The following is a 12900-nucleotide window of genomic DNA, read 5'->3' as shown; positions in this document are numbered from 1 at the left end:
TAATCCTGGATGGATAAATGGGAGTCACTTCATAATATCAAGCAGACCGTGTCATTCTGGCCTCCCATATCATTTCCTTCACTAATAGGTACTTGAGTGGTATGGACTTGATGTCCATCGTTGGATCCTGTAAGAAACAACCATATGAAATAGGTTACCACGTGTATGATAGGAAAATTGTTGAGGATCGTATCCATTATATTACTCAGCACCCCCTCTATAAAACCTTTTGTGAGAAGTGTCTTAAAAATTTACTACCAAGAAAAACTTAGCTTTCCTCAAGGTACAAGTAAATTTAATCTTAAGAATCATGTAACTCACCGTTTTCCCTTTTACTCTGTCCCGGCAGAGGCTCAGATCCAAATGTGAAGCGCAAAGCCTTCTGGTTTATGCAAAGCCTTCACAGCTTGCTACTTGGATTGTCCTTTTCCCCAACCTCAGTGGATCTACTCTGAATATCTCTCCTCCCTATGCTGTTCTGGTAGGAGAGAGGTTTTGATGCTATTTGATGGTATTTCAGCCACAACTCAAAGTTCCCAAATCCTGCCTTATAAGTCACTCATGCACATCATGGGCTCCTGAAAGTGTCAGGCAGAGAGCGAAACATGGCAGAGGCGTTCAAGTTTCAGAAGCACCCAGCAACTCAGTCCAGAACTGGTTAAAGGGGAGAGGGACTGAGTTGATTGAAGCACACTTCTACCTCATTCTAAACCTAACCCTCAGATCTCTTCATGCCTACTTGCATGGCTCATGGCCTTTGAAGGAGAATGGGGAAGGAGTGGGCAGAAGTGAATCTGGCTTGAGAAAGGTGTCAGTAACATCCCATCCCTCATATTGATTCTTAATTTTTATTCATATTCAAACATTATTTTATTGTACATTTTCTTTTGTAAGGCTCCTTAAATCCTTTGTAGGATGAGGCAAGGTGTAAAACCATGAAGCTTCCAGATCATATATATATATAAATTAAATGTAGAAAGTTAATGATATATGCACCTAAACATGGGTGATTATTCCCCAAATGCACATGCAAACAAAGGGCAGTCAGTGGCCAGGGCCAGCCGTAGGCAGTTTGGCCATTGGTCAAGTCATGGCCAAGATTCTCTACTCAAATCACATAACTCAATACTGACCATTTAATTTGTATTGAACAAGTAGTACAGGTATCATACAGCAGGAAATCATTTATTTACAGGGCTGTGTCTCCTATTTAACTTTAGCTACTACAGAGAAGGCTATATCTTATTGTTCTTCATACTTATAGTACTTGGCCCCAAACTGATGCATAATAAATGTATAAGGGATGAGTGGATAAATGAGAATTTTTTTTAAATGGGGAGATTAATTCAGAATAAACGAAATGTAGGATATCAGAATATTTGCCAAGGAATGGCATTTTGAACAAGTTGTAGGTACTTCGTGAAACACAAACTGTTCCCCTAACCAAATGCTACTGAGTAAGATCCTGCTTTGATGGATGGATAAACATGATTTCTCATTAGCATGCACAGCACTGAAGCCCAATTACATTTTTTTTAAATAAACACACTTTTTAAGTGTTTTCATGCAGCTTATTCTCTCAAAAAGCTTATCAAGTGATTTACATTGTTCATTTTCTTAGTATTTCGTGTCCTACTGCCAGTGTAAAGTTACAACTGAGACTTCACAATTATTACTAATTCTTAATGAAGACTGAAATCAGGTGACTTGACAGAATTTATATTTGCCTGAGACATTATTATTTTTAGTTTCCTTGTTGTGCCCACCCTAGACTATATATTCAGCAGTCTGCAGTCTATGCCTGACTATACGAAAAATTTGAATGGTCACACACTATAATAAATAACGAGTGTCAGTGAACTCGTTATGGTAAATCTCTAGGTAATTACTTTCTGCCTTAGGGGACTTATGGTAGCATAAGCTAAAATTATTCTGTCTCGAGACAAACCCTGAGGTGGCTGTTATAGTTAAATATAATTCATTTGCAGCATGTTTATTGTAGTTAAATTTAACTAATTTAGGGCCTGTTGCTGGCCAACAGCTGAAGAGGAGGAAGTTTCAGCGTCCGTGAGTTCCTCAGAAAGAAAAATGAGGCTCCAGGACCAAGCTTTCAGAACATGACGTAAGAGCTACTCCCACTCTGTCTTCGTTCTTCCTGTCCCCAGAGTTGGATGGGTTTGTCGCTGAAAGTGGTTGGTTAATGAGCTAGTCAGGCACTGGATTAATGTTGTAGCAAGAGGAAATCTCAGCATTAATGTGGGGTTCTGCTTAGTTCCCTGTTTCTATTTGGAACTTCCTGAAGTTACAGAGAGAACTCTTGTATCCAGAGTCATTGTGGAAGAAACAGATTTCTCTGTAAATTGTTGGGCTCCCTCCTTTCATGACCCACTTCTCGTCAAAATGATAGGGCCAATTTAGGTGTTATTTCTTCCTAAGCCTTCCTGCCCGGATGAGTGTTTTCTTGGGGAAAACATGTAAAAGAATTTCTTCAAAGAACAAAATGCGTTTTTACAGAGGATATTTTTAGCTTTTAAAGATGTTTCCACTGAATGAACACTTTAGAGTAGACTTTTTTTTATGAGAGTGCTCCTGAGCTAGGTGGCTTACTCTACCAAGGATGTTGAGGGAATGCCCATAGGTGAAATCACACTGGCACTGAGAGGTGAAGGCTGTGAGCCAGCAGCTTTTGTCAAAGAACAAAAGTTAAGAATCACTGTAGGTAGTCATGCCAGGAGAGGAAACAAAATTTGATCTTAGTGAGGAACGAGAATTTGAGGAAAACATTGTCCTACTTTACCACAAAAGTATGTATCCATTTTGGAAATATGTGTGCTATTCTAATACCGCAAGAGAAAGTAGCAGTGGGAAAAAGTCCAGAGAGAGATGAGTGAATGGACACCAGAGTCAGTAGGTGACCGTGTGAAAGTTAGAAAACAGCCGACACCCTTCAGTGGGAAGACAAGGGCGAGAAGATAGCATTGAAACATGTGGCATCTAACGCCGGTCCACTGGGTTTAGTACACAGTTTCCTTAACAAAGTCCAGAATGCAAAGCTAGCGGGGTAGGCACCCACCCGTGCCCAGAGGCCCACCCTGAGACTCCGTCTAGCACGGATGGCCCAGCCTCACTAACCCTGGTCACATCCTGGCCGTTCATTCCCAGTGACTTAGCTTACAAAGGCCAAGCTTTCTGATGCTCAGACTAGTGTTCTTTCTGCTGGACCACAGGTGCCTCTCTTGGGCCCAGACTCTTCTGAAAACTCCCCTTTTCCATTTTAATCAAACAAATTTGGGCCATGGGAATGGTTTGTGACTTTAATGGCAAGCTGTGATATAAAAAGTCAACCGTAGAGGTTACATAATTTCAGGGGCGAGTTAATTTTTCCAGAATTTTAGTGTCAAAGCAAAGATTTAGTTTTGGCTATTAAAATTCAAGAAAAAATAATAAAGCCTCTCTGTACCTCCCTCTTCCTCCTGCTACCCCTCTCCCTTGGAAACACCATCTGAAGGCTAATCGCAGCAGAGTCGCTGCTTGGTATAATCCAGGGCTAGGCTGCAACTGGACCTGTTAGAATGAGGCCACAGTGATTCATGATGGAAACTAAGTTTGGTTGCCACTGACAGCATGTGTTCCTTTCTTTTTATCCCTAGAGTTTGGGGACACTGTATTTTGCCTCTGGAGTAGAAACGCCTTTGCACGGTGATAATGGGATGAAAATGGGCCACTGAAATGAATGTACCCTCTGGGTCCTCCCGCTATGATGCACAGAATTTCTAGCCATTTATTAGGGAAAAGTATGGGTAATTAGCATAGCCAAAGACCTATGGAGACTACAGCTGTGCAAGAAATGATCTTTTCTGCCATTGCAGTTCGATATCAAGTCACTCTACCAGCAAGTGCCCCAGCAGCCTCAGTGTGCCCCATACTGTGCTTCCCGTGGAGGAGAGGCAAAAGATTGAATAGATGTGGTCCCTACTCCAAAGGAACTTGGGGAAACAACCAATGAAAGCAGCAGCCTGTACTTCCCATGTTGATTGTAATCATATATGTGTCTGTTTCAAAACAACTTGTGCCGTGAGGGCAAAAGCCATGTCTTGTGCACAATGCCTTTCATGTATTTGAGGGGTCAATTGTGTTGGGGAGCAGAAATGTACTGGTATTGCCTGCAGCACCTGCTGGCCACCTTCTGTAATCAGAAGGACTCAGTCAGCACACCATTCCTTCATGTCCATCCTAGGACACACATTTGGGCTTGTCCACCCTGATGCAAGTGTTCAGGGAAGTGAGAGGAGATCTGTGTCAGCAGGATGTAATTACGATGGTTTTATTTTAAAAGTGGGACTTGGCAGTAAAGAATTCTGTGCTCCCTGCATTTGTGCATAATTTGGCAAAACTTGTGCTAGTTGGACCTGTGCCAGCTCTTTGGAAGTGAGGGGCAGATATAAGAAGCATGGGGACTTTCCAAGAAATGAAGCTGTTTCACTGCAATGCCAATGATGCTTATTTCAGATAAACTCAAGCTTATTGGAAACATAGAGCAGAGCTTCTCAAAGAGGGTGTCTTAGTATACAGATGTACACACAGGTGTGCCAACATAATGATCTCCTGAGCTCTTTGGACATTGAGATATGTCTGCGGTATGGAATGGATTTCATACAAACAGTCCCTAACTTAAAATGATTCGACCTAATGATTTTTTGACTTTATAATGGAGCAAAAGACATGCATTCAGTAGAAACCAGCTAGGATAAGCAATGATGTCTGGTAGGTTAGGTGCATTAATGCATTTTCGACTTACGGTATTTTCAACTTACAATGCCTTTTTCCAGACATACCCCATTGTAAGTTGAGGAGCATCTGTGTATGGATATAGATATAGATATGTAGTATATATACATTCCAGAAGACAAGGATATACCAGATGATAACTGCTTATTTCTAGATGGCACGATTATGGTATCCTTTAATATTTTCCACTTATTTTCATTTTTAATTTATTTAGATGAGTTAATCATATAATTTTTTAAATCACCCAAATACTAACCAGAATGTTGAAGTAAGACTGACCAAAGTTTGGTGGTCCACCTAAAGATTTTTGTATATATTATATTCCAACACTAACTTAGAAACCATTTGCCTGATTATATATCCTCTTTTTTTTGTCAGTTTCAAAATGACTATTTTCAGTCTTCTAAAATATATATATATATAAAATAAAGCGGATGTCACAAATCAGAGAAATTGCCACACATTGATAGATTCTCACCATGTGTGTATGTGTATGTTTGGGTTTTTTTGGGGGGGGGATCTAAACCTAATATTGGATAACAGCCCAAATTTTCTCCGTTTGTAGATATTCTTATAAAGTTAACTTAGTGTTAAGGATGTATATGATAGGACTATTAAGAGAAAAACCTGTTGGTCATATGTTAGTTTCAAATGGCCAAACTGCAAAAGACACTGAGGGTTGACTCTTGGATGATATGGAAACACACTGATGCAATAGACTAGAAATTGGAAAATCTTGTGTCCATTTTCATCCTCCACCTAACCCAGTACATACAGACAAGGAGTGATGATCTGACGCTTGTATTTTATGGTATGTTACATTTGTAAAATGTTTATGGTTATTCTAATTTGTTTTCTTCACAGCAGTTCTGTGAATGTCTAATTTCTTTTTGCGTAAGCTTGGATTCTTATGCAGAGGTTAGAGGGCACAGTATTTGCCTTTTCACATTAGAATGTCTATAACCTAAATGAGATCAATATCATTCAGTTCTTCTAGGAGAAGTACTATTTTTGCCAGTTTCCAATATTATAAAATACTTCCATATTTAGAACTGTGGCATTTTGTACTCAAAGCCATTTTTAAAAGATTGTCTGGTCCGGTTCCTTCATTATACAAATGAAAAAGTTGAGACCAATATAGTCAGATGGAAGTGGCCAGAGTCCAAAGAAGCAGTTAGCCGCACGGCAGAGGCCAGAGCCTAGTTCTCTTTTTTACTACCTGTGACATTCTGTACTTTTCCCCTAAAATCTCCCAATTATCATGTTTTCTAATCTGCATTTTTTGGAGGGAAAAGAAACATAAAAACACAGTGTCTGGTATAACACAGGTAGTCAATAAATGTTTGATGACAAAGGTAATTGGCAAACTTGCATATATTCACCTATTAAGTAAATAAAAAATAAAGCACATTTGCACACATGCACATTTAAACTGTTTGCATTGTAGATAGGTAGGTAGGTAGGTAGGTAGGTAGGTAGGTAGGTAGGTAGATAGGTAGATGGATGGATGGACTGATGGATAGATGATAGATATTGGGTAATATGTAGCTGGTAATAACATGTGTGTTCTAAGTCAGCACAAGGATTCGGTTATCATATGTTCCCAGTCTACATGTCCTATGGAGAGGAATGACAAAGAAATAGAGGACACAGAAAAAAATATAATTCTTTTCAGTGAAAAGTTAGCAGAATGGCTGAGGTGAGAAAGCCATGCACACCTGTATGTTTGTGTTTTGATATCACTATGGTATTGTCTACAGTAACTCTTCGTTTAGTCATGAAATATGTTACATGCCATTACACATGTACCAATATAGTGTTAAGGGGACCCGTTAAATTAGGATAAATCATAGAGCAAGTGTAGTAAGAACATTACCCAGTAATTATACAGTATATCTTTTTTTTTGAGTTTCCAAGTTTCTCATGTTTCCTTATAAAAGAGTAACTTAGGTAGCATTAAACAAGGAGCTAAACTTCACCAAAATAGAGTGAAAAGTTCAGAGATAAGTAAAATAAAATTGGACTAACTCATAATACCTTACAGAGGATACATGTAAGGCTTTCATCATATTTTCCACCGGTTAACGTATCCAGCAAGAAGTTAAATTTTATTTTTTTTTCCCATATCACAAAATGTGTTTCCTTAATCACCTTTTCCACATATTGAATAACATCTTGGTCATATTGTGGCATATGCTACATTGACACTAGGTGAAAATCATTCTTTTTCTCCCACCAAAGGAAAATATCACTTTTTTATTGAATGAAGGAGGCATTTAAAGTATAAATTAAAATAAAGATAACTATTATTGAATTTGGTTGGATTCATATTTAAAAATAATAAAATAGCAGTCGAAACAACCTGACTCAAGTTTGCTACAGAAAAATTTAACACACATTTGAGTATGCAAGAAGATTTTTCTTAACAGTACTTAAAGACGTCAGCTTCAGTTATCAAGGAAACTCACTTGAATGGAACATTAGATGAATGAGAGGCTTTTGTACTTTTTTGTTATTAATGATTTCATTTATTTGATTATTTTTTTCTTCTCCATTCTCATAGTAGGCTCTTATGCCTTCAACTGGATTTTACATTCATTAAATACAAATAATATCACACATATTAGACTGGATATTTAGAAATATGCATTTATGTAATCTTCCATCTTTAATTCATGAGACTAACAATATATTTTATTGAACATGTCTTTGGTGTCCTAGATTGGGATCTGCTTAAATTCTCAATAAGGACATTTATAATGTCATATTAAGGTAGAGTGTGTGCCATGTGCCTTGTAATGATATATTCAATAGGATTGTATGTAGAAAAGGCTCAAAACAGTTAAAAGATTCTGTATGGAGCCATATTTCTGAGTGTGAAAGTCTCATTTTATTTAATTATCTCTTAAATGCTCCCAAACTTAATAGGGCTTAGTCTGTTTTTATTCTGTATTAGTAAGGGAAAATCCAATAGTCGATCTTAAATATATGCCCCCATCTTGCCTTGGTGATAATGACTACAAGATTCCCTCCCTTATGATATTGTCCCAGGATATTTGCTGCTTCCTGAAGTCAATATAGACAGACTTGAGCCAAATGTTGTCTCAATATTTATCTAGTACAAAGAAAATTCCGTTAGAGAAAACCACAGAGCATAGTCATTCTTGGACAACCAAGAGATGGTATTACTGTTGGAAGAATTATTTTGCTCTGCTTTACTTTAAGAATGACCAAATAGTTCTTTAAAATTTATATCGAACGCAAACACATATGTATATTTAAAGTGCCCACACATCTAAGATCATTCTTGGATAGTTTCATAAACTGCTGTTATTTAAATTAAAAACATTTGAAATGCATAACCAAAGATGATTAATTTTTACATCTTTGTAAACTTTTATAGAAAAATTTATGAATCAGAACAAATTCTTTATCAAACGATGTGTCAGATTTTTTTAGATTTGTATGATATAAATGTTGAGAATCAAAGCAACTGTAATTAGAAAGGACTGGTCCACAAGTAGCTAATGTTTGTGTTCCCCTTTCTTCCATCTCCTCCTGGCTCCCTTCAAGAACTTCTTTCTTCCCGCCTTACTCTGCCTTACCCCTTCACACCATAATATCTGTTAAGAACTTGGCAGTGAGCTGACATAATAAAATTCTATTAGCCAGACTTCTCTGATGACAGAACATTTAGATGTTCTATTCCAAACACTTTCTAATAATTGGAGCACAAATACACAGGCAGCTGCCTTCAACAATCAGCCCACCTATATGAAAGGACATCCTACAGGTGCTGGGTGAATTCCTGTTAGTGACAGTGGCATTGCAAAACTGCTTTGGAAAATTAACCTGGCTTCGGTGAGTAGGACAGAGAGGCAAGACAGACAAGCAAGGAACTATTGGCAAAGTCCAGAGTCATTGTTCCTTCCTCTGTGTGCTTGTATAGTAGAGTATGCTAGTTTTGCCTTGTACTTAATTGAAATGTTTGTTTACTTGTGTGTTTCATCTACTTGATTGTAAAATTCCTGAAGACAGGAATTATATCTTATGCCTGGGGCACCAAGGTGGCACACAGCAAATGGATGTAGAATGAATGACTGAATCAGTCTGTCATGAAACAAGTTAATCCAGATGTCAATAATGAGAGTATGGATTCAATGATGACACTGAAAATGGCAAAAAAATGGATGGATATGAAATACAGAGAGGTAGAAATAAAGAAAAGTAACAGGTATCAAGGATTTGATGCCTCCAAGGTTTTTTTTTTACAGGTTTATTGAAATATACTAGACAATTAGTTGCTCATATTTACAGTATACAATTTAGTGAGTTTTTATTTATAGTTGGCAATAATATATTAGTTTCAGTACAACATAGTGATTAGAGATCTATATAACTCACAAAGTGATCATCACAATAAATCTAGTGCCCCTCTGTCTCCTTACACATTTATTACAATATTATTGACTATTCCTTATGCTGTATCTCCATGACTATTTTGTAACTACCCTTTTGTACTTCTTAATCCCTTTGCCCTTTTTCACTGACCCCCACAACCCCCTTCTGTCTAGTAGTCCCCAAAATATTCTCTGTAACTATGAGTTTCTATTTTTGTTGTTGTTTATTTTGTTCTTTAGATTCCACATGTACGTGAAATCATGTGGCATTTGTCTTTCTCTGTCTGACTTACTGCATTCAGCACAATACCCTCTAGGTCGCTCATGCAATATCTTCTTCCATCCCTTTACTTTTAATCTCTGTGTGTCTTTTAATCTGAAGTGAGTCTCTTGTAGGCAGCATATGTAGGGGTCTTTTTTTTCTTATCCATTCAGCCACTCTATCTTTTGGTTGGAGCACTTAATTCCTTCTCATTTAAGGTACTTGTTGCTAGGAATGTAGTTATTACCATTCTGTATTCCTGTTTTTGATACATGTTTTTTCTTCTTAAAGTCCCTCCAACATTTCCTGTAATACTGGCTTGGTGTGATAAATTCCTTTAGCTTATTTTTATCTGGGAAGCTCTTGATCTGTCTTTTGACTCTAAATGATAACTTTGCTGGATAAAGTAATCTTGGTTATAGATCCTACATTTTCATCACTTTGAATATTTTGTCCCAAGCTCTCCTGTCCTGCAAAGTTTCTTTTGAAAAATCAGCTGCCAGTCTTACTGTATCTTTGTACTCTTGTAGGTAACTAACTGCTTTTCTCGCTGCTTTTAAGATTCTCTCTTTGTATTTAACCTTTGGCATTTTAATTATGATGTGTCTTGGTGTGGGCCTTTTTGGGGACTCTCTGAGCTTCCTGGGTTGTATGTCTATTTCTTTTACTAGGTTAGGGAAGTTTTCCATCATTATTTCTTCAAATAGGTTTTCAACTTCTTGCTCCCTCTCTTCTCCTTCTGGTAACCCTATAATGTGAATGTTGTTATGTTTGATGTTGTCCGATAGGTTTTTGAAATTATCTTCATTATTTAGGATTCTTTTTTTTTCTTTTTGCGGTTCCGATTGTGTGCCTTCTGCTACCCCATCCTTTATATTGGTGATTCATTCCTCCACTTCATCCACTCTGTTGATTCCCTCTAGTATACTCTTCATATCAGATAATGTGTTCTTCATTTCTGACTAGTTCCCTTTTATAATTTCTATATTCATTTTTATGGGGTTTTTTTTTATCTCTTTGTTAAAGTTCTCACTGAATTCATCTATTCTTCCCCTAAGTTCATTGAGCATCCTTATAACCAGTGTTTTGAACTCTGCATCGGGTAGATTGCTTGATTCTATTTTTCTTAGATCTCAGTTCTGTTCTCATATCGTTTGTGCTTGGCAGCCTTCCTGCGTCTGTTTTTATGTACTAAGCAAAGCTCCTAAGTCTCCTGGTCTTATTAGTGTAACTTTATGTAGTAGGTGTTCAGTAGCGCAGTCCCGAGAGGGGTCCAATTGCAGGCCAAGTTTAGCCCCAGCCTGTGCCCCTCTGGGGCCACCTGGTAAGGTTCAGGAAGCAGTCCATAGATGCTATGCTTACAGTTGCCTCAAGAGGCCATGCCAGCCATTGAAGCCAGGTGCCACCAGTGCAGGGCTTGGAGCCTGCTCAGCAAGGGGCACAGGGCGGGCCGAGGACACCACGGATGTGGCTTGGATAGGGCCACAAGTTGGGAGAGGTGGTTTCAGGGAATCCTCTGGGTAGAGCAATCTCTATTATCCAGTTTGATAATGTCTCAGCTATGGCGGCACTGGGTGGGGTATAGCCCAACAGAGGAACAGGGGATAACACCAGCACTTCTGCCTAGGAGAAAGCCTCAACTCTAGCACTGCTCCAACGCTCAACAACTCGGTGTCCCCCTGTATGCCCCTGGTGTCTTCCAAGCAGCCAACCTGGAGCTGGTGCTCAGAGTGAGCAAGTTCATCACTGTGAAAGTCTAGTCGTGGTTGCCACCCCTTTAAGAGAAACATGGACACCTGCTGGCTGCAGCTGCCATAGCCTCTGTCTCACTCAGCCGCATGGGACCGGGCAGTTTTGCAGCTCTACCCAATCCTCCCATTGCAGGGTGATTTCTTATTTCCATAGTGTAGGGCTTCTGTTCATTTAGACCCCAGGTGACTCTGCTTGCTGTTTGCTCTGTCATTCCGTCACGACTCTGGTGTGGTCGCAAGAGATGTACAAAGCCTCTGTCATCTTCGCCACCTTTCTCAGTCCCTCGATGCCTCCAAGGTTTTGTGCTGAGCAAAACTGAGACTTTGGGTGGCAGTGGTAGAAATGGGGCACTCAATAAGTAACGTTTCATGAGGGAAGTTGACAAATATACTTTCAGACAAATTGAATGAAAGTTGAGAAACTGTGTGTCAAAAATCTTTTTCTCAATAAAATAGTCTCTCAAATGTACTTCCATTTCTAGTCTCTAACATCTCCTCCCCTTACCACGCCCCACCCAATTTCCTGGAGATCTGTTTTCAGATAAATTACTTTATAGCAAAAAACACCCCTATTTTATAGACCTAACAGATGCACATGTTTTAAAGAACATTTCCTTCAACTCCTGAAGGTCACCATCCTTTGTAGCCTTTGGAGGAGAGGAGCTGAAGAATGTAGAAAAGCCAAGACTAGTATCTTGAGGAGAAGGCTTTCCCAGCACAATGGAGGGCCATTCTGTAAGAGAGTAATTGCCAGCCAAAGGCAGCCCTTTAGGCCTTGATGGTACTGAGTTCACAACAGAAAAAACACACCTTTACTTACAATCTATGTCATTGGTCCCCAACCTTTTTGGGACCAGAGACTGGTGCTCCTATGAGAATCTAATGCACCTATGATCTGAGGTGGAGCTGAGGCGCTAATGCTAGCACTGGGGAGCAGCTGCAAATACAGATGAAGCTTTGCTTGCTAGCCTGCTGCTCACCTCCCGCTGTGCTGCTCTGTTTCTAGCAGGCCACAAACTGGTACTGGCCTGCAGCTCAGGGATTGGGGACCCCGATCTATGTTATAAATTCTGTGCCTTAAGATGTTAGTATAGGTAGCCTCTAAATAAGTAATTACTAGGAGAGAAGATTCACTTCATTTCACACCCAGCCACCTTTCATAACATGAGGGATGCTTTGGCATTATTTATCCTGTCTTATAGACCTCTGAAGCTTCAAACACATCTCATTCCTACATCCTTTAGAAATGCCAAAGAAAGAGCTACTTAGCTGAGTGATATGTAAGCTAGGAGGAAAAGAGCCTGATATGTGCTTGTTAAAGTCTGTGAATTAGAGAATATCATAAATAATTCATTTTCAATTTTCAGCCCCTCGTTCTTCACATTTTGAGAATGAACTCTCTTGATTTTCCAAGGACTTTTTCTAAAAACTCTGTCAGATGACAGATTTCAGAGATATCTGCCATGCGTTTTCTTGAGTTTTTGTCCATTGTCCCTCTGATATGCCAGGGATTAAGCTGCAGTCTTGTCTTGACCCAGAAGTGATGCCCCTTGGATCAGAAGGAATGTCTGAAAAACATTGATTTGCGGTTGGAATAGTAAGCTAAGTTCTAGTTACATCCTGCCAGAGGCCTTAGGAAATAGTCTCAGATTTTTTTGCTGGTAAAGAGATGACATACTGCAACTGACCTTCTCTTGAA

General features: G+C 39.0%; 1 protein-coding gene across 6 annotated transcripts in view; it reads left to right on the top strand.

The window, feature by feature from the left end:
• Positions 1 to 12900, top strand: part of FARS2 (phenylalanyl-tRNA synthetase 2, mitochondrial) — a 455949-nt gene that overhangs the window by 378140 nt on the left and 64909 nt on the right. The window contains exon 7 of one of the 6 annotated variants that reach the window (XM_023534656.1): positions 2022 to 2136. The exons of the other annotated variants lie outside the window; for them this stretch is intronic. Within the exon in view, the coding sequence (XP_023390424.1) occupies positions 2022 to 2121 (100 nt within the window). The 3' untranslated portion in view covers positions 2122 to 2136. Of the gene's footprint in view, positions 1 to 2021; positions 2137 to 12900 lie in introns of those variants that run through there. 6 annotated transcript variants of the gene reach the window in all.

Source organism: Pteropus vampyrus, unplaced genomic scaffold (genome assembly GCF_000151845.1).
Source record: "Pteropus vampyrus isolate Shadow unplaced genomic scaffold, Pvam_2.0 Scaffold129, whole genome shotgun sequence".
Taxonomy (NCBI): Eukaryota; Metazoa; Chordata; class Mammalia; order Chiroptera; family Pteropodidae; genus Pteropus; species Pteropus vampyrus.
Note: the sequence above shows the minus strand (reverse complement) of the source record. Positions and strands in the feature narration are given on the sequence as shown.